Source organism: Procambarus clarkii, chromosome 43 (assembly GCF_040958095.1).
Source record: "Procambarus clarkii isolate CNS0578487 chromosome 43, FALCON_Pclarkii_2.0, whole genome shotgun sequence".
Taxonomy (NCBI): domain Eukaryota; kingdom Metazoa; phylum Arthropoda; class Malacostraca; order Decapoda; family Cambaridae; genus Procambarus; species Procambarus clarkii.
The window spans coordinates 33,917,332-33,940,405 of NC_091192.1; the positions used below are offsets into that span (position 1 = coordinate 33,917,332).

Consider the following 23,074-nt stretch of genomic DNA (forward strand, 5'->3'; position numbering starts at 1 on the left):
GCCCTAACCAGCACAACACCGCTCTCTACCCAAGGCAAAACAAGGGTCCCATGCCCCCAGCTGGCCCCAAGGGCTAGGCAAATGCCGAGCAGCAAGAACCCCTACGGGAGCGGTTCCCAAACGCCCCAGGGGAGATAACCCTGACACGCAGGGGCAGTACTCACAGGGCACTTAGGGAAGGAAGCCCCTAAGCACATGCAGCCCCAGCACTGATGAGGTACTCCTGGCCACCACACACACCACACAAAGACAGCAGAGAATGCCACACGAGGCAAAACACCGCCCAGGATTTTAAGGCCAGAAAAGCGTCTGTCCCGGTTGACACTAGCTTACGAACTGAAGGCAGCCGGTGCGGTGAGGTCCGGGGCCCCCCCTCCCCCTCTCAGGGAGGGGAGGGCTGCGCGGACGATCGGCACAGCAGTAAATTGTGATAATTGCTTGTTTCCTTGGGATTGTAGGGAGTTTCTACCTCTGTTCGGTTTTTTGTTTTAGTTTTTTACCATGTGGGGTTTGTTTTGTTATGCAGGCGATGAGTCACAATAACGTGGCTGAAGTAGCTTTGTTTTGTTTTGCTTTGGCTTTGTTTTGTTATGTCTCCCTTTCTGGGTGCCTAATCCCAGTTGATGGTAGATAAGGAAAACCCCCAACCACAAGGCGATTTTCCAGGGCCATTGCTTCCTGAAACTTCTCTGAAGGGGCCAGATTCTGGTGCTGGTCCCTGGTAGGTCTGAACTCCATAGCTAATGTCCCGGTCTAATATAACATACATTAGTCCGATAAGCTCCAGGGAGCCGTAGGGTCTCCCCACAGAAAAACAGCTTTGAATGTAATAAAATGCCCATGTCTGGGTAAGCCTCAGTCGCTCCCTGAAGCTACAATCACTAACAGTGTATCATCTCCTAGGTTGAATCAGCCACAGAGTTCTATAGGCATACCAGGGACCATAGCCAGAACTTTGCTCCCTCCCAGAGGCGCAAGGAGCAGTGGCATTTATGCTATGCTACCACTGGGGGTAGGCAACTACAAAGACAGCAAGACAAAACCAATCACTGCAGGATTCATCAGAAACCACAGCCTCGAGAACTGCAGAAAGAACTCTTCCAACAATGTAAAACCAGTGTTGAATGTAATGAAACGCCATTTTCTGGGTAGAGCCCCACAGGATCCCTGGAGCTATTGGACTGATATTAGTAACAGGCTTCAGTCAGAAGCCCGGTACTAATTTTAGTACTGGGAGTTGTCATGCCTACTGGGGACCCCTAGCCAGAACATGGTCCACTCAGAGAGGAGCAGGGAGCAATGGCCTATGAAACTCTCATGTATGAAAGTATTCATGTCTGCCATCGACCGGGGTTGAACACCCAGGAATGTTGACACTCCAAAACAGACCTCTCCTGGTAGAAAACCAACCCCGCTCAACCCTGGTCGATGGCAGACATGAATACTTTCATGCATGTGAATTTCATAGGACATTGCTTCCTTTGCCTCTCTGAGGGAACCATGGGCACAAGCACCTCAGGTTAGTGGGGTGCTTGGGTTAGTGGTGTGGTTAGTGGGGTGCTTGGGTTAGTGGTGTGGTTAGTGGGGTGCTTGGGTTAGTGGTGTGGTTAGTGGTCCCCACTAGCCATGACAACTTCATATGACTGAAGCCCTGTACTAATATTAGCTAATATCAGTCCAATAGCTCCAGGGAGTCTCTGGGACTTCCCCCACAGAAAAATAATCGAAATCACCCCTGAAACTAATGTAAGCTAATTCGCCATACCTTCCCCGCTCGTTTTGGTGAAGGGAGGAGGTAGGCAGCTCACTGTCAACTAGCATCACCATCTTCAGTTCTATTGTAGATGTAACCAACCTCCTGAGGACCTAGAGGGAGGGAGGGAGGGAGGGAGGAAGTGACAGCGTGGCTCACCCAGAAATTGCCATTTCATTACATTCAACGCTAGTTTTCTAGCTACAAGCGCCTTGTATTTTCCTGAAGCTAACTACACACAGAGAAGGAAAAGAAATGGGCACCTACCAGGGAGGGAGCACTGCAGGAACCAAGAGGAAAATGACACAATTGGTAAAAAAAATGTCTCAAAATCATGCAAGGGCACCAGGACCCAGGCACATTGATAAGATACCAGGCTGCCAGAACTCTGGGAGCCGACCGGTATCGAACCGGTCGGCGCGATACCAAAATCCAAAACCCCCGCACCCAAATTTGAGCCCAGAATATTCATGAACACTACTGAGAAAGTAGCATACTTCTTAACATCATGGGTGTGAGGGTAAACTGCAGGCTGGCTATACTTAATGAGACTGAGAACAGCGTGAGAGATGAGCCATTGAGCAGGAAGCCAGGGTAACAGGATCAACCCTTTGGGCCGATCAACTGAGGCAAAATCGATGGCATGAAGTTAACGATGAAGAGCCACCACTGGGCACAGCACATGATGCACCCTGACCAAACCAACCAAGCAACACCAACAAACCGACACAATTGGTAGGGAGTGGGAATGTTAGGGAGCCACTGGGACTCTACTAAAAAGATGTTTCATCACATTCAATGCTGGTTTTTAAGTGGGACCCCTCTGGTGGCTCCCTGAAGCTAACTAACAATGGAGATGAAAAACAGGGACTTACCAGAGAGGAAGAAAGACAGCAGAAAATAAAACACAGCCAAAAGCAACACAAGAATGATGAGGGGCTGGGACGTTGACCAAATTCTGATCCACCATGACCTTGCTAGATCGCCAAAACCCCTAGCCCAAATATCGGCCTAAGGTATGTTGGAGAAAACTGCAGCAAAAGCCACAGACTGTATTTATGAACATCATGGGCCAGGGGTAGACCACACAGGCTGGCTGGACTTAACAACACTGCAGACAATCGTGAAATGCATGTCATGGAACAGAGAGCCAAGAAAACGGAACTGACCCATAAAGTGACTACCAAGGAATCAGTGGCATGCGGGTAGCAGAGAGAGCTGCCACCAAACACAATAAATGATCCACCCCTGGCTGAACCAACCAAGTATCATTAACTAAAGGACCCCCTCTGGAAGCTTGCCAACTTGCTCTTCACCAGACCAGTAGGATACAAATGAACAAACTGCCCACCAGGGACAAAAGAGCAGAACCTTTACTGTTGGAGACGAGCATGAAGCTTCCCAACCTGAGAGCCGGCTAAGAAAGGAGAAGGCCAAACCAGCAAAGTACATCATCACTCTGATTTGCTGAAAGACACAGCTGCAGGAAAACACCTGATTCAGACAGTGGGCTAGAAGCACTGGAAACTAAGGCTGGGCTGGCCAATGAGAAACCAGACAGATCACCCTCCTTGAATACAACTCCAGAACGGACACAACCTGGAGCAACAACTGAACCAGAGCAAAAAGGTAAATGCACCTTCACCTCGACTAGTCCAGTCAAAAGGCATCCACTGCAAGAACCTCCCGATTTGGGAAAAGTGCCACATAGGAGGGAAGGCACCGGCTCCATGCAGACATGAAGAGGTCCACCTTGGGGCAACCTAACATTTCACAGATCCAATAAAAGGACACATCATCGACGGTCCACTACATAGAAATGGGACGGAAGCAAGATAACCCATCCACAAGAATGTTGGACACACCTTGCACATGAACTGAATGGAGAACCAAACCCCGAAAAACTAGAAGCTGGCTACTCAAGGTGTCTAGCTCCACAGGGCAATGGACCAAAGCGAGCCCCTTACCTTTCAGTTCAGGCAAAGAACTGAAGAGTCTGGATCTATCAATGAAAAAGAGGTCCAAATTCCACAGGAGGTACCAAAACAAATCTGTGCACAGAATATGAAACAAGGAAAGCTGAAAACCTCCAGAAATACGATGACTGAGACACCGAACAGGACTCAAAAACTGAACCCAAGGGGGAGCAGCCAAATGATCATATTCATACAAAGAGGAAATTAAAATGTATTCCATTGAAACAAAATACCTTTCAAAGAGGGAACCAAGGTTCAAGAAGGGTTAAATGACACCCATGGGTTCTCCTTGGGCTTCCTCCTAAACCTACCATCAAGACTCTGGGATAGAGTCCTAGTCCCTGTCCAAGGCCTTGGGACAGAAAGGTGTCCTTCAGAGGAAATGGCTTAGAGTAGGGAGGCAGTTGTAAAGATAATTACCCTAAAACCCCAGTGAGCCCCGAACGTTCAACTGCCTTCACTGTTGGCGTTAATGGGGCCACCCCCAGAGCTAAACTCTGTTCCAACTTTAAAACCCTCAAACACTTTGAAATCCAAACTGATGGGGTGGGGGGTGGGGGGGGGTTAGCCCAAAAGTTGAGTGAATCACACCCACAGCTGAAGGAAGATGGGGTGCTGACTTAAGTCATAATGGAGCTCATCACCACCCACAATTCTAGGTCCCTAAGCACCACGGGGCCAAACTCCGGGATATCCAACTGATTACAATGCTGTAAGCGCCTACGCCCAAGCAAACCTTGCTTTCCAAGTGACAGCTGCCTGAAAAGCTCTTACATTGGAAGCTAAATCAATCAAAGCCGAGACTCAGAGAGAACAAACCTCACAGGACTCAGGGTCGAAGGTGTCACTGATCCAACAACCAGCAGAATGATCATCCGGTAACAAACTTGTTACCGGATGTTACCGAGCACCCTTCAAACTTGTACATGACAAGTGCAGACATGATGGACTGATACAACCATGCCAAAGACACACATGGGAATTACCAAGGCTTGAAGGCAGCTAGCCAAGCAAGGCAACCCAGGCACTAAGTGCGCTTGCTAGAGACACGATAAACACAGCCACAACAACTCAACTATAACTGGCAGCAGTGTGTCACGAACATGAGCCCAGCATGCCCAAGCTCAACCAAGAGAGCACCCCCAGCCATGGGTCCAAACAGAGTAGTCAAAGACTTGTGAATAGCCCAAGGAAAGGCTTTCCACCCAAGTGACCTTGCCTCTCAAATGCAAATTCCCAAACACACCAGAGAAGATACCTTTGTCAGTGCTGGGGCAGTGTTAGTGGACAAGCTGGAAAGGGACCCAGGGCACAGTGAATTCAAGCCCACACAAGCCAGATAAAAAATATACACGTGAAAAAAAAACTAAAATATAGAACAAAGTACAAAATACTGTAAATGGCTCCTGCAGGAACAAGTCCAAGGATGGCTGGCACTTAGCTTGAAGCAGTGGGGCTTGCCTTCTCTCAATAACCCAGAACAGAAGTGGCCAGTACCTTCTGTTTGCATGTTTTGCATCAGCAAAAGAACAGATAAGGAAGATGGCTGTGTGTGGCGGCCGGGCCACCTGGTGGTAAGTAATTATCAAAGAGGGAACCAAGCCGGGAAGGCTATGTAGCACACCACCTGGTGGTGACATTAAATACAATGAGTTTTGTGCTAATTTTAAATGTTTCTCTTGTACTGTGTGAATTGTTTGCAGAGTTGTTTGGCGTATTTGAGGCTTTGGTCTTTGTTATGCCTCCAGTTGTCTTTAAAGCTTCACTGACTTTCGGGATGCTTTCCTAGTGTGGTGGCAAATGACAATTTGCCACCACACAAATTGTCATTTGCTCTCTCTGCCCCAATGATGGAGGGCAGGTTTTGGCTCTGGTCCCCAGTAGGCCAAACAGAACTTCAGCATCTCATGGGACCCAATTGCATGGAGCAGTCTCAGCAAGATATCTTCAGGGAGCCACCAGGGGAAAGGGACTCCAGAAGACTCCCGAAACAACTTGGGAACAGTGTTAAAGCAGTATCGACGCCAAACGCAAGCAACAGTGGCTCTGCCAGCACCAAATGATAAATGACAACAATATTAGGCATAAGATGCCAATCAAGAAACAAGAAAGAAAGAAAGGGGCAACAAAACTCAAAACAGACTGAAGAAAAATGAAGGGATAGAAAAAGGGGTGGAAGAGGTAAATAAACCTCCACCTCGACCAATCCTGTCGAAAGGCATTCCACCAGGAAGTCATCAAAGAAGGCTAAAACCTGAATACAGTACCTCACAAGGAAAATGGGCCACCACAACCTCAACTCAGTGCATAAGAATGGTGGAACCAGATTTCGGCCAAATGGGAGAACCCAAAAGTGGTAAACTTACAGTCCCGCGAAAAGCAAGAGCCAAACCCTGAACCTTGGGCATATATAGACTAGCCAAGAGGCAATCCAGAAGTTCAGAGAAACATCCACATGCCTGCCTTGAGAGTGAGAACCCAGGACAGGATGGTTATCTGGAAATGGGGGTAAGGAGTTCGTCTGGAAGACCAGACAAACCTTGACGAGAGGTTCTCGTTGGAACTAGAGCTCCAACAAGTCCCAAATCAGGACTGAGAAAATAGACAGCACACCTACCGTAAAGATGCAGACATGACGACTACACACAGAGCCACACAACCCAAGACAACCAGACAGAGATGAAGATAGGAATCCCATCGGAACAGCCCAAACCTCCAAGAGGAGGGACCAACCAACCAACCCTACCGCAATTTGAAAGACAATGACCCAAAAAGCCCAATGGGCTTTTCGGCCCAAAGCCCAATGGGCTTTGCCATTGGGCTCAGCCCAATGGGCTGATCATGGGATCAGGCATCGGCAAACCGAGGGGGGGCCACCCCATCAAGAGGCAAACCGCAAAAGGGCCAACGTGAGACCTGAGAAGCAGCCGTACAAGCCGAGTGAGCAAAATACAGGTAATGGAATATATTCTAGTCAGGATGACCCAGAAACCTCACAACACACCCAGGATGGGGAAAAGGGCCCAAACTCAAAAAGAGGCTGAGCCCAATGGCAAAGCAAAACCAGGTCACACAGGAGGTACAGAAATAAAGCCTCGTGAGCCCTGTAAGGAAATCCGAGAGGAGAGAAGCTTCAAAAGGACACCTCCAGGGGCCCAAAGGCACCTGGAAATTAACACTGGTGGGAACAGCACACAAAACCAACTCTCACAGGGTGGCGGGGAAAAGGAACCCTTTCCCCAGCTGCAGATGCGAGGAACCACAAAGGATCAAAAAGGGATCTATGAGCCTCACATTGACTTCCCCCAAAGCCCTGGAAACCCCCCCAAAGAGCCCCAGCTGAGCTGTCATCCATGCCCACCGCCCGGGATAGACATATGTAGTCCAAGGGAGAGACCTCGAAGAAGGGACCAGCTGGAAAGACCCAGAAGCCTCTGCAAGCCCAAAAGGCTCAACTGCCTCTGAACTCAAATTGGAAGGGGCAACCCCCAGAGCTGACTAACCTACAACCTGAGATAAACCTTGCCCCAAACTCTGAAGCCTTTAAATGCAATGGGGCCAGAAGCAGGAAAAGGGAGAGCAGAGGAAGGGTAAACCATGCCTGAGGGGAGGGAAAAGGTGAAGATGGAGCCAAGGTCGAGGAGACCAACACCCCTAAACCCAGGTCCCAACCACTAAGCAGGAGAGCTCTGAGGCATCCAAATGGGCACTAGACTGCAGAAAGACCAAAGATGAAGAACAGTCACTGCCTGATAAACCCAAGCATCACCAGAAGGGCTAAGAGGGAGAGTAACATGATGGGAACACACCCCACAGAGTCGAAAGTCACATTGATGCAGCATGGCGGAGGCAGGCGGAATGAATGTCACCTTGTGCACAGACAAGAACAACCCTCATCTGTCAAGAAGTGAGGGTGGGAAAGGGAGCACTCGAGGCACCCTAACCCACAAAGAATTACCAGGGCCTAAAGGTTACAGTCCAAACAGAACACTCGGGCACTGGGATGCTACACCAGTACTCTTAAAAGTGCTATGTAAATTAACCCAGCCTAGCTAAGGCAGCTGGAAAAACTTACCCCAAGGTAAGGGCCACCACAAGCGAGGAGGACCTCTAAATGAATGTTGCCCAAACACTCCAGGGAAGATGACCCTGGCAGCGCAAGGGCAGCACTAGGGAGCACACAAAAAAATAAACCCTAAGCACACACAACTCCAAGCACTCTAAACTCCTGGCCCATGCAACACAAAGGTGTAAGAACAGCCAATAAAGCAAAATACCAAGAGAAAGTGCACTGGGGTCAGAGTGAGAGAGAGGGTACCTGACACGCAACTAGACAAGAGGAGAAGTGAGGGTGGAGCAGCTGGCTGACTCCTGGCTGCCTACCTCCCCACTCCCCCCCCCCCCATCGAATGAGAGGGGGGGGGGGGGGGGGAAGGAAGATGGAGCTAATGAGCTGGTGCTAGTTTGCTAGTTTCCTGAAATTCAAATCGTTTGTTACATTGTTGGGAAAGTTCTATAGCCTTTTCTTGACGCTGTGGGCTCGTTTAAAGCCAGCAGTGGTTTGTTTTGTTTTGCTGACTTTCTGTGTCCCTTCCTCAGTAGTGGCATACATGAATAACTTTATATAATACCACTGCTCCCTGATCCTCTTGTGATGGGGGGGGGGGGGCAGATTCTGGCTCTGGTTCCCGGTAGGCCATAGAACTCTGCGACCTGCTTGATGGGGTTCTGGGAGTTCTTCTACTCCCCAAGCCCGGCCCGAGGCCAGAGGCACTGATGGGACCTAGTAGTACGACACACTATCAGAGTAGCTTCAGGGTGTCCCCAGAAATAGATGACACTGTATCAAGTATCAGGAGGGGCAATTAAAATGCAGATACGACAATACTATCATTGGTAATTAGCACTCAAGAGTGCACAAAAATTAATGAAACACTGGCATAACTTTTATATTATTATAATTTACTTTATATTAATGTATCATAGAAGTAAATAAGCAAATATCAAAAGAAGGCACCAAGCCAGGAAGACTATGTAGCACTGTTTGTGTCACGGTATATTCATAAGGTGCTAAACATCACTCAGGATGCCAATACGAGAACTAAAGGACATAATGCAAACGATATCAAAAATAAAAACTTTGATTGTAATGAAATGCTCCTATCTGAGTTGCAGCAAGGTAGCTTCCCCTCCCCCTCGGTATACACCACTGACATATATTAAAGTCACTGTGACAACACCCAGCTGCCAGCAAAATCTTCAGCATGCCGAGAACAAGCACCATCTTCGAACAAATCCACAAGGGCCAGGACGAGGATTTGAACATATGTCCGAGAGGATCCCAGACGCACCTTAATCAGGCACGCCAAGACTACGCCTTAATGTGTAGTGTAGTGTAGTGTAAGCACCATCTTCACTTGCACTCTTCTTGCAGCAAAGAAGTTCACTGGGATCAGAAATTGTTTCAAAACTGCTAATTGCCAACCAACTTTCTGGACAACCTTGCACCACAGTGCACTTTAACCATGGCTAACACACACACCAGGGCAGGTACAGGGAACTACCAAAGTAAAACCAAGAAAATTTTATTTAACACAATGCTTTATTACTTTATCTGCACATATTAGTAGCTTTCCTCAGCTTATTAAAAACAATGCCCAGATGGACCAAGTGAAAATAAAAACAAAGACCACTTACCAGAGAGAAACCGAAGTGCGAAGAGCAGGACACAGGAGCCTCTTGTGGGGACACCAGGCTTGAATTTCACACACAAGCACCTTAAGCCCTGATAAAAAGTTATTCATTACCCCATACCACTCTTCATTCATAATGGCATAATCTTTCCTTAATTTTTATCAACTTTGTTCAATTTTCTTCTATTACTCCATATCATTCTTCATTCTCACCTCCTTTCAGTTTTAACTTGCATTAACTTCATACATCATACTTTCCTTAGTTAAAACTTTCACTTCATTTCTTTAATTCATTTATTCAACATTCTACACACACACACGAGCCTTTCTTTGTTTTCTATGGCCTGGGCAGGCGCAGGTCGAGTATTGGTCAATTTTATATACAGTGCGAGTGTTTATATTTTTGGGTATTTATTAACCCCTTAACTGTGCGGCCTCCAAATATGACACCCCATCCCCCCAGTGCGCAGGAAATAAAATCTTTGGAAAAATTCTTTTTTGTTTTGAAAGTGTCAAAAACCCTTCCCTGATATCAGCTTAGCTGTACAGTTGTGGTGAACAAAACATATACATACTTATATATAACGTCTGTATATTGTGAATAAAATATAAAACAGGACGGTGGGAGGAGAAAGTGGGCGAGTGAGGCGTTGTTGAGGGAGTGGCAACGAGTGGCTGCCTGGTGTGTGGCGGTCACTCCTCATTGCTTTTCGACTCTCAATACCAACTTAGTGGTACGTTATGGTGAACAAAACATGCAGATACTTATATATAACGTGTGTGTATAGAGTGTAATAACAGTAAAACTATTTGTTTATTGTTTTATGAACATAATAATTGAATCACTAATATGCGCACCATACTTTTGAGTATAGCGATTATTCACCACTTTTATTATATAAATATATCACAATACACACTACTGAATAATATTACTGCAAAAAAAAACTAAGAAAAAATCAATCAGACATTGAAATAATTAAGTGATAATATCTTTGTGGCAACTCCCACCTTTCAGCGCAGGTGACGCTGACCGGTTCTGACGACCATTCTATCAATGCTCACTTTTTGCCAGACTTCCTCGGTCTATTGCGCCCAAAATATGTCACCTACAATTTTTTTTTCCCCCGTGCTCAGGAAACACAAATTAATATTTTTAGAAGATGAAATAATTTTTTATTATTTTTTTTCTTGCACACAGGGATGTAAATCTCCTTAGGACCCCTTAGCAGCTTAAGGGTTAAAGGGTTACAGGGCTACTTTTCAGCACAAATATTATGATAGTGTGTGTTAATCACTTTACCCCATTTGGCCTCAAGCTTTTAAATGTGGGTGCCATGTAGCGTATTGATACCCATATATATAGTCAGTTTATTTGTACATTTCAGTAAACTCGCAACTTTATCATTAAAAACACAAAACCAATACAACAAAAAATTGCGAGGATTCAAATTTGAAATAAAATTCTTGCTGTATATATACAATGCATATTTTTATTTACCTTCAAAATATTTTTCATCACAACACTCTTGTTACAGAAAAAAATTAACAAAAAAAAAACCTAATCAAAATTTGAGTAAACATCTGAATAATATTTCACTTACTCAATCGTCTTCTGTACTTTCTTTTAAATACTTTTCCCTTTCTTTTTGAAGTTTCAATTTTCTCTTTTCAAAGCCTTTAAATTTTTTCTTATTTAATTTCTGTAATTTAGGCTTAAATTTGACACTCTTCACAAGCTTTAAAAATTCTTTGGATTCTTTCTTCATGACGGACAAAGCTGAATTCAAGTTGCTATTTTCTTCAAGCTTGTCATTGGTCTCAATACTTACTCTATGTGGTACGATAAGAGAACCTGTGTGTGTTGGGTACTTGCCCGAAAAATCCAATGGAATAAAAGGCATTGAAAGCATTCTCATTAGTGATTCACGCTTATTTTGAAGATCACGTTTTTCTTGAGCAGCTTTCATGCTATTTTCCCGTTCATCATCTTCGTCACAGTCATCTCTGCAATGGGTAACAAGAAAACAATATCTACTAAAGGACTTTAATGTCAATACTGTCAATTTCTTTAAAATGATAAAAAGGAGGAGATTTAGTCAAAATGTAAAAAATAAGTGAAATACAATACAATCAATGCCAAAGTGTGAAAGATTCTATCTTTTAAGACAGCCCTGAGCTGTGGCACTTGTTTCAGCACCATAATTTTCTTTGTTCTGAGTGGGGCTGAACAAAAATTCAAGAGTAAATCCCCACTGCTGAATAGCAGACAACTACCAGAGTAGATAAGTGGTAACCAGTTGGAAAATTACATTGAGACATGATAAGCATGCCTAAACAAACATGAGAAATGTTTACAAAGATAGTACAAGTCCACAGCATATATGGATAAAGCCCTAATAATATCCTAATATGGATATATGCCCTAATAACCATTTCAGTTTAACTGAAGAAATCGGCTTTGTCTTGGACGATACAGAGCCACAATGCCAGTCAGAACGAAATAAGAGTTAGGATGGGACGGCAGCATTGTTGCAAGCATTGTTATCTGATGGCAGACTGAAGAAAATTTTTGGTAGTTTGCCAGAATGCAACATACTGAACTATGTGTTAGCTTTTGGGTTTTATGATAAGTACTTTACTATCTGCATTCCAAGATGGATTGAATAAAATCCAGTATACTCCCTAGTACCTTAAGTGCTGGCAAGAAAAGTTTGAAAGGGTCCTCCTTAGGTCAATGCAGAATATTGGCTTTCCTAACTCTATGATCCTATCTAGACGACAATAGTACTTGACCTAGGAAGTGACTAACTGGCATAGCTAAGAATGTGTGTTTTAACATGATAGCGGAGGGTGGAGGCACTTGTAGTGTCATTCCAACCAAACTCCACGATGCTTCTAAGGAACCAAACCAAGCGCCAATACATGGCAGGCATACAGATGACAATCTTTTACCCTCCAAGGAAGATAAAGAAGGTGCTTTCATGGACAGCAAACATTACAGTAAGGCAAACAGACTGGAGGCTGTGCACTGCCAAGTTTATCCCCCAAGGAATAAACACAACCCCTCCCAGCCAAGGGTCCCACACAGCCTCTATCCCAACACATGCCCAACCTAGGTAGGACAAATTCTCATATTCTGAAAATTTTAAGCATTTTCTTTTTGAAGACAATGGACAGCCATGAATAGGAGTGTTTTTTATAATAAAAGAACACAAAGTATCATATACAATGAAATTCCAAAGATATTTAATATCACAAGTACAAGATCAAGTAAACAAAAGAATTTAATCATAGTGGACGTAGAGAATTTAACCACAGCAAGCAACCTACAAAGCTCACAGGTTTACTGAAATCCATGGATACACAAAGTGAGATGCTATGAACCACTAAGTGACCGACATGTTCCAGAGACAACTGAACATTACCTCCTTCATTACTTCAGATAGCATAATTCCAGAATTCATTTCAAACGAGTACTTATCACCCTCAAATTGCCTTTTAATATCGAGCACATATTAGGGAGTCGAAACCTCCCACTACATATTAAATACCAAGTAGTCAGAGCATTGACAAAATATCTCCAGCAACCAAAATAATTGAGCCACATCTGACCTATTCATGCAACTCAAAACAACCAGGACAATCATAAATAGAAAACATAACGCTAGCTACAAAGAACAGCAATTATCAGCTGATTCCATCAACACAACATCCAACATGTTAAGTCAAACTCTCAAAACACTTCTAGTTTCATTATCACCCTCGCATCAACTGGCAATAACATTTACGCCTTGTGAAATCATAAACTTTTATGTCTCCCACATTACCACTCATGCAGTCAACAGGAGAAACCCTTCATGAAACTACATGTACTATAAAGAACAGATAGCTAAAAATGCATTACATCATAAAAAATTAATAAACACATAATAACTGTGGACAAATAATAGTAGTGATTGTAATTGTCACTGAAAAAAGTCAAGGCAATTTGCAACAGCACTCTGGTTTTAATGGATTGGGTTGATTTAATCAATCAACCTGAGGAGTTGCATTCTACAGTATGTGAAAACATGCTTTACGTCTCATGACTCGGTTCATCAAAGGGTATGGCATCACTTGTTTATGAAGCTTTATACTAGAGAGAAGAGTGCACACAGTAATGTGGTGTACAATGTATGTTGAAATTAAGGCCTGGGTCACCAAAAATTAGTTCAACAAGGACAGATAGTCAGCCCAGATTTCTTAAGAAATGCTACTCTTAGATGTTGTAAAAGTTATACAGAAACTCTTAATTGTCTGATGATTGCTGTGGTCCTGACTGAAATAGTCACAAAAATGCATTTTGTGCACTTCAACATACTTTGCACAGGTGCTCACATACTATATTCATTTTGTCTGGTTATGTTTGTAACATACTGCACATGAGTCAAAGAACAGTGCCCTGTACCGGTATATTTAAAACAAATTATCTGTAAACGGTAAAATAAATAATTATACTCACGATTCGATCAGTAATTCAGCCTCCTCTGCAGCTCTTCTGAACCAGTCCTTCTCAGCATTAGTTTTACGAATTGTGTGTTCCATTTTTTCTACCATGCGAGCCAAGTTAATCCTCTTCTTTACCTGGCTCATAACACTTGCATCAATAGGGAATGGAGGCAAATCCGTTGCTCGATTAAGTGTATTACAAAGTTGACGATACTTTTTTATTTCTGCCATCTCAATCAGAAGAATGCTTAGCCCCTCCTGGCAGGCTCGAGCAGTACGACCACTACGATGGATGTATGTCTGCCATATGAAATAAACAATATTTAGTATTGCAGAAAACAAGTCAAAATAATGTTCATGAAAATTAATAACCCCACACACACATATGGAAAAGAAGAAAAGTAAAATTATGTCATTTTGGGCCATCCCGACCCTCCTAAAAGCACCTAAAAAGTACCTAATTCCATCTTGAGATGATTTTGGGGCTCAGCGTCCCCATGGCCCGGTCCTTAACTAGACCTCTTTTTTGTTACACACCCCCAGGAAGCAGCCCGTAGGAGCTATCTAACTCCCAGGTACCTATTTACTGCTAGATAACAGGGGCATCAGGGTGAAAGAAACTTTGGCCATTTGTTTCGGCCTTCGCCGGGGATCGAACTCAGAACCTAAGGACTACGAATCCGAAGCGCTGTCCACTCAGCTGTCAGGCCCCATCAAGTCATGTTAATAATACTTAATACTGTTACAACAATATGAATACAATTTATATTTTTGTCACTTCATAAACATCATAAATATTCTATTCTGAACAGTATTTTAGTTCATAAATAAAAATAAACAGTATCCTGTGAAGTAAAAAAAACAGAGGGATTAAAATTCACAAAATACACTGCATACACACAAATCAAATTCTTAACAGAAAATCCTTAAGAATTTGAGTTAAAGGTCACCTTTGAAAAAAGAAACAGCGTTGAATATAATGAAACGCCATTTTCTGGGTGAGCCCCGGAAGCTCTCTGGAGCTTGTCGGGCTAATGTATGTTATATTAGACCGGGACATTAGCAAAGGAGTTCAGACCTACCTGGGACCAGCGCCAGAACCTGGCCCCTTCAGAGGTTTCAGGGAGCAATGGTCCTGGAAAACCCCCTTGTGGCTGGGGTTTTCCTTATCTGCCATCGACTGGGGATAGGCACCCAGAAAGGTAGGCATAACAAAACAAACCCCACATGGTAAAAAACTAAAACAGAAAACCGAACAGTGGTAGAAACTCCCTACAATCACAAGGAAACAAGCAAACATCACACTTTACTGCCGCTCCAATCGTCCACGCAGCCCTCCCTGCCCCAAGAGGGGGAGGGGAAGCCCTGGACCTCACCACGCCGCCTGCCTAGCATCAGTTCGGAAGCTAAGCTTCAACCAACGCGAAAAACCGCCGACCTGTGGGAGGGAGGGTTGCCAGGGAGCCTCCGGGGCTCACCCAGATAATGGCGTTTCATTACATTTAATGCTGGTTTTCTGTGGGGAGCCCCTACGGCTCCTTGGAGCGTCCGCCTCCCAGTTGACCCGGGAGGCGGCTGCCACAAACTCCGCAACGTGAAGCCGAGACAACAGGCTGCAACCTGCGACCCAAGGCAACAAGAACCCACAGGAGCAGACACACGTATAAAGAATGGGCAGCCAGGAACCTGTGCGACCCTCAATTCCTTGCGCCCAAAATGAGCCCTAGACGTCACCAACACAGCAGCGAAAGTTGCAAGCATCCGAACAGCACGGGCTCAAGGATAGACCGCAGGCTGGAAGACTTAAAAACTCTGCGGACGACCTGGGAGACCCGAGCCCTGAAACAGAGAACGAGGGGAACCGGATCCACCCAAAGTGCATCCCCAGACACGGTACGCTGGTAACGGCAAAGAGGCGCAACTGGACAACACAGGACGCACCCCCAGCCGAACCAATCAAGCATCAATAACCCAAGGACCCCTCTGAAAAGCAGTCGTCTCGACCGTCGCCAGAAGGACTGAGAAAGGCTGCAAATGTACAAACCTACCACCAGTACCAAAGAGCAGAAACCCCTGCACCGGAAGAGCCGGAAGCTCCGCGACCTGACCCGCAGAGGCCCATGCCAACAAAATATGGCCTATGAAAAACAAGCTTGAACAGAAGGGGCTACCACAAACTGAGAAGAAGATAAGAGGGCACCCTAATCAAGGACCAGGACAGCTCAGGCAACACATGAGCAGGCCGGAGGTAAAACAAAACACGAGAAAGCGTACATAACAGGGCAGATGTGACGTCCACCCCGAACACAAGCCGGAGTGGCTCAGCCAGTGTCGCACAAAATGAGGCGACAGTAAGAAATATCATATAACTGTAGGCCTGAAAACCCAAGAAAGAACAAGACAACCCGATGCAAAAGAGAAGACAACCTATGAAGAGCAAGAAAAAGGTGCATAGAAACACCAGGAACGTCATACTGTCGCCGAGACGAGGCTCGCAGGTGGGACACCACCAACAAAGTCACCTGATCATCATAGAGATGGTGATACCCGCGTCAAAATACCAGACACGAAGAGCCGAGGAGAAGGCCGAACCAGTCACGTACAGGACTGGTCCGACCTGCTGAAAGATGCAGAGCCACGAGAAAACGCCCCGGGTTCAGACACCTATCAAGCAGCGTCTGAAAATAAAGCTGGGCCGGCCACCAAAGGACCATGAGGACTACTCTCCTTAGGAATGGACTCCAACCGAGCCAGAACCTGAAGCAACAGCTGGACCGGGAGAAGAGGAACAGGTACCCCCACCTCGACCTGTCCTACCGAAAGGCATCCACTGTGAACGCCTTGCAGGCGGGTAAGGGCACCACATAGAATGGACGACGCCTAGACCACACCGACACGAAGACATCCATGGCCAGGAGTCCATACGTCTGGCAGAACCAACTAAACGAGTCGGCAACGACTGACCAATTTGTTAACAGAGGAATGAACAGAGACAGGCTGTCCGCCAGGATGTAGGACACACCCCGGACATGAACCTCACGGTTAGCCAAACCCCGAGAATCCAGCAAATGAGCCACTCGAAGGGATCAACCCCAAAGGTCAAACACCTAAGAGAAACCCCGTGGTTCCGGCAAAGAACCGCCAGAGAACAGTCCGAATGGAGCTGGATGGTAGAGCACCGAGTGACCTGAACCCTTCGAAGCACAAACCAGACAGCCACGAACTCCCGAAGCACAAACCAGACAGCCACGAACTCCCGAACCGTGCTGTGAGCCCAACGGACGGACAGACCCCACCATCCCCGGCTGACCTGGTGAGCACTGGTCACAAAGCCCCAGCCGAGAGATGACCCGTCCGTGAACACATCGAGCAAAGGCTCAGGGAGGTGCCAAGGCACAGAACCCCAAAAACCCCAAAGAGGAAGCTGGTGACACAGCACCAACACAAGATCCCTGGAGGACAAACCCAACGATTGCAAGAGAGGCGGAAGGGAAGTCTCCAAGGGAACCAAACATTCGCCGAAGCCAAACCCGATCCTGCGGGCAGACCAGCATGTCGAAGTTCAGACTCCCGCACAACCGCTCGAGCAACTGCCGAGCAACCCGGGACCCCCTCATGAACAGCCGAAGGCGGGACCACAGCCACAGCAACATTTCTGGAGGGAAAGACAAGGAGCGGCCCAGGAGCCCTAAACAAGACGCAGCCAGGACTCGGGACGGAAACAGATGGAACGGCTTCCAGATCACCAAGAAACCGAACCCGGCGATCTGGAAAGACTCACACCCCTGGCGAGCAGACAAGCGGACCGACTGGGAGCCCACACCAGCCAGTCGTCGAGGTAGGCCAGACATCGAATCCCAAGCACACCCAGACAGGGCACCAAGATCCAGTAAAGATGCATAAATACACCAAGTGCCAATTACAAACTAGGGAAGGCAACAAAAGCGGCAAGCCTGATGCCCCACCACCAAATGTGCCAGTCCCGGAAACCTGGAGAGGACCGTGCCAAGAAGTGACCTGGAGATCCAGGGCCACCATCCAGGCACCCGGCCCCAACAGAAGCCGGACAGGAGACAACAGTCCTCCGATGAGGGCATAGAATCCAGGGCGCAGACTAAACAAGTCCAGAAGAACCGCAGATCCGCCAGGCCCGTGTATGCATAGAGCAGACGGGAACCCCAGAAGGATGGGGCGGATCGACCATGTCCAACGCACCCACTAAGATGACATGACGAAGCGCAGGGGAAGAAGCCCACCCCGCCATCCCCGAAACCCCCAAAGGGGAAGAAGCCGTCCGCCGCCACCAGAGGCCGGAAGACAACCAAAAATGCCCACCAAGCGGGACCAAGCGAGAGTCAACAGAGCAAGCTGCTCCCCCAGCACCCCGTCAACAGCGAAGGGAACAGAGTCCCTTCCGAAAAAAAAAAATATATATATAAATACACACACAAGGTGTATTACACACCTTGTTAATTATTTTATTAAATTTATTTAAATTAAATTAAAATTTATTTAATAAATTATATAATTTATTAAACGAAAAGTTCTAAAGTGTGTTTGTACAAAATGAAATCTTCAGGGAACCAGACACAATAAGAATTCCAGAGAATAACATAAAGCACATAGAGGTGTCTAGAGACGAAGAGGAAAAAATGCTCAAGGAGCTAAATAAGAACAAAGCAGTTGGCCCAGATGGAGTTTCACCATGGGTTCTGAGAGAATGTGCACCTGAGCTCAGCATTCCACTTCAACTGATTTTTCAGGCATCCCTGTGTACAGGAGTTGTAGCTGATGTGTGGAAAAAGGCTAACGTAGTTCCAATCTACAAAAGTGGAAGCAGGGAAGACCCCCTTAATTATAGACCTGTATCATTGACAAGTGTAATAGTCAAAATATTGGAAAAAATAATTAAAACTAAATGGGTAGAACACCTGGAGGAAAACTATATAATATCAGACAGACAGTATGGTTTTCGATCTGGAAGATCCTGTGTAACGAACGTACTCAGTTTTTATGATCGCGCCACAGAGATTTTACAGGAAAGAGATGGTTGGGTTGACTGCATCTATCTGGACCTAAAAAAGGCTTTCGACAGAGTTCCCCATAAGAGGTTGTTCTGGAAACTGGAACATATTGGAGGAGTGACAGGTAAGCTACTAACATGGATGAAAAATTTCCTAACCGACAGAAAAATGAGGGCCGTAATCAGAGGCAAGGTATCGGATTGGAGGAATGTCACGAGTGGAGTACCACAGAGTTCAGTTCTTGCACCGGTAATGTTCACTGTCTACATAAACGATCTACCAGTGGGAATACAGAATTACATGAACATGTTTGCTGATGATGCTAAGATAATAGGGAAGATAAGAAACCTAGATCATTGTCATGCCCTTCAAGAAGACCTGGACAAAATAAGTATATGGAACAACACTTGGCAAATGGAATTTAATGTGAATAAATGCCAAGTTATGGAATGTGGAATTGGAGAACATAGACCCCACACAACCTATAAATTATGTGAGAAATCTTTAAAGAATTCTGACAAAGAAAGGGATCAAGGGGTGGTTCTAGATAGAAAACTGTCACCTGAGGACCACATTAAGAACATTGTGCGAGGAGCCTATGCTACACTTTCTAACCTCAGAATTGCTTTTAAATACATGGATGGAGAAATACTAAAGAAATTGTTTACGACTTTTATTAGACCAAAGCTGGAATATGCAACAGTTGTATGGTGCCCATATCTTAAGAAGCCCATCAACAAACTGGAAAAGGTGCAATGACATGCCACTAAGTGGCTCCCAGAACTGAAGGACAAGAGCTACGAGGAGAGGTTAGAGGCATTAAATATGCAAAAACTAGAAGATAGAAGAAAAAAAGAGGTGATATGATCACTGTGTTCAAAATAATAACAGGAATCAATAAAATTGATAGAGAAGAATTCCTGAGACCGGGAACTTCAAGAACAAGAGGTCATAGATTTAAACTAACGAAACAAAGCTGCCGGAGAAATATACGAAAATTTACTTTTGTAAACAGTGGTAGACGGTTGGAACAAGTTAAGTGAGAGGGTAGTGGAGGCCAAAACCGTCAGTAATTTCAAAGTATTATATGACAAAGAGTGCTGGGGAGACGGGACACCACGAGCGTAGCTCTCATCCTGTAACTACACTTAGGTAATTACACTTAGGTAATTACTTAACTCCAATATCTTCGATCTCACTTCATCTACATTGGTGTATACTATTTTCAGGAACATGTTCCCCTCTCCTTATTCTTCACTACCCCTCTCTCTAGCAATTTTGCTGGTTTGCCTTTTTGTACCATTTTACTGGCCTGCCTACCCCTATCACTTTGTAGAAAAACGAATTGATTTCTTCTTCGTTTCTGCTCTCATTTAGACGTTTTGCCTCTACGAGGTTTAGTTTCAGCTTCCCTCTGTCTTCTCTTGAAAGATCTCATCTTAATGACCACACTTTCCCATCCTCATCACTTTGTAAGTTTTCTAGCATTCCTTAGTACTTCTTCCATCTGTTTGACACCGTTTAGGGTGATCCTCAAAGGTCGATCTACCCTTTTATATACCTGCCTATTCTCCTGTAGTCGCACACATTCTCTATGGTTGTAAGACCTTCCACGAGGCCAACAATTTTATCTACTACTTTCGCTTCTTCTACAGCTCTCTCTTACCTAGATATTATCTCCTTTTTTTTGCAACCAAAAATTATCAGGGACTTACTCCAATCAAATGTGTTTTCCACCAACTTCGGGTTAGATGCTAATTCCTTTCTCACTTCCAGCCTAATGTTTGTTTTATCCTGGTTGCTGCAGTCTTTGGCTTCCTTTATTGCTTCTTCAATTTTTTCCTTCTCCTTGGCCACTTGTGAATAGTTAAGTTGCATATCCTTCCTACACTGTTCTATTTCCTATGTAACTTCCTCCACCTAAAAAATTGGGGTTGCTGGTGGCGGAGCGGACAAAACACTGGACGCGTGATCCTGTGGTCTCGGGTTCGATCCCGGGCGCTGGCGAGAAACAATGGGCAGAGTTTCTTTCACCCTGATGTCCCTGTTACCTAGCAGTAAACAGGTACCTGGGAGTTAGTCAGCTGTCACGGGCTGCTTGCTGGGGATGGAGGCTTGGTCGAGGACCGGGCCACAGGGACACTAAGCCCCAAAATCATCTTAAGATAACCTCAAGATATATCTGTGCTGACAAAAGCCGTTTCTCCTGTTGAATTTCCTTACCTAACCTATTGTAGTCATTTCTGTTTAAATTTGCTTTAATTTCTTCCAAAGCTATTTTTAAGAGTATTTTCCTCTTCCATTGCTTTGCAATGTGTTTCCAATTGATTCTTGTCCTTGCACAAGTCTTTCACTAAATGTAAAATCACTAAATTAATTAAAAAATAAATTCCCTAAATGTGAATCATGTCCTATGTGGACAGCTTGACATGTCAACAGTATCTAGTGTGGGCCTAGGCACTGGCTAGGAAAGCAATAAAAGAAAATGTCTCTTCAGTGCAAATTTTAACCCAGCTATGCTTATTCATTTTTGAGATCACGCAAAGCATCCCTCCCCAGCAATGAGTTAAAAACTAACTAATTAACCATTAGGGAATTATGGTACATGGCTCAAATACAAAAGGGTCCTTGCTTTAACCATTATAAATAAGTATTCAAAGTTTCAAACAAATTCACAAAAGGTGTTGCAAGGATACCACACAAGAACCAATAAAATAATAATAATAATAATAAAGTGAAAACAATGTATCCCTAACTAGAATACATAACTAAATCTATCTAGAAAGAATAGCACACACATAAAAACCTAAAATTAAAAAATATTCAAACGAATTACCTCAGCTGTTTCTCTCTGTGCACAAAGGAGGAACGGCATATATGCAAAACCTAAACCTTTCAAATATTCAAACAAATTACCTCAGCCGTCCGTGGCACTTGATAATGGATAACATGCATGATGTTTGGTATATCCAGGCCACGTGCAGCAACATCTGTGGCCAATAGCAAGCCTTGTTTGTTACTGGAAAACCGCTCTAAACTCTTAAGACGCTGTTTCTGTTGCATTGAAGCATGGAGGGACTGAAAAAATAAAAGGTAATTAATTGCCTCCATATAATTAGTCTACAGAGAAGTTCACAACTATATTTAAAAAATCATGATATATATAATACTCAGCCCATATATATGAAAAGAATAGAAAGTAATGATGTTTCAATCCATCCTGGAACCACATCAGTTGGTTAATGTGATCTATTCTTCGTGTGACTTATACATGAGCATTTACAAGCCTAGGATGGTTAATTATCAAATTTAAACATTTAAAATTTTAATTTTCTTAAGAAGTTACATAGATGTGTGTGTGTTTATGTGGAATGAGATCCAATTTTAGGGGTTCCAGCTGATAATTATTGTACCTGGTGCCTATGCATCTCCCAACATTCTAGTGCCTCATAATAAATCTAGAAGTTATCGACTGAGGTGGCTTCCACTACCTCTGCTTTGAGCACATTCAATTAGTTTACCAACCACACTGAATACAAATATTTCCTCAAATCTCTTTGGGCACATGGGTGAGAATGATAAATTTTATGTAGTCATAATTCAGTCATAATTTAGTTATAAGTCTAAATAAAATAAGGGTATGGAAAGTGAGATAGAACAAATCCACAAGGGCCGTGACAAGGATTCGAACCTGCGTCCGAGAGCATCCCCAGATGCTGCCTTAATCGACTGAGCTACGACATGGTCAAAAGAATTGCAACCAGAAATGCTACTGAACTTACGTGGATCCTGCAGCCTCTCCGAGACACAAACCAGGGTTTTACACAATTCCCCATGCACTCGAGCTATGTCAATAGGCCATTCTACGTCTTCGCCCTTACTTCATTACAGACAGAAATCACAATAGCGTGATGCATCAAATTAACAAATAAACAAATATGTTCATTTGATGCATCACGCTATTGTGATTTCTGGGTGTAGTGAGATAGAGTTTAGAGGGGGTGAGAGTGACCTATTCCCACAAGTGTAATGTTTTCCTAGGGGGGACTAAGCTAACATCGATACCCTTGCAAATCTTCATTGTCAAAACCTTTTACTGTGGTGAAAACAATGTAGCAAGTACATTGTTTAGTACAG

General features: G+C 44.6%; 2 protein-coding genes across 4 annotated transcripts in view; both read right to left on the minus strand.

The window, feature by feature from the left end:
* The window catches only part of LOC138349978 (potassium voltage-gated channel protein Shab-like), a 588,390-nt gene that overhangs the window by 511,567 nt on the left and 53,749 nt on the right, over positions 1-23,074 (minus strand). The gene's annotated exons all lie outside the window — the stretch shown is intronic.
* The window catches only part of LOC123755943 (ATP-dependent RNA helicase DDX24), a 38,492-nt gene continuing 26,319 nt past the window's right edge, over positions 10,902-23,074 (minus strand). For all 3 annotated transcript variants that reach the window (XM_069300225.1, XM_069300224.1, XM_069300226.1), the window contains exons 9-11: positions 21,854-22,015; positions 13,927-14,213; positions 10,902-11,429 (exon numbers count right to left, since the gene is read on the minus strand). In XM_069300225.1, the coding sequence (XP_069156326.1) occupies positions 11,027-11,429; positions 13,927-14,213; positions 21,854-22,015 (852 nt within the window). In that variant the 3' untranslated portion in view covers positions 10,902-11,026. The remainder of the gene's footprint in view (positions 11,430-13,926; positions 14,214-21,853; positions 22,016-23,074) is intronic.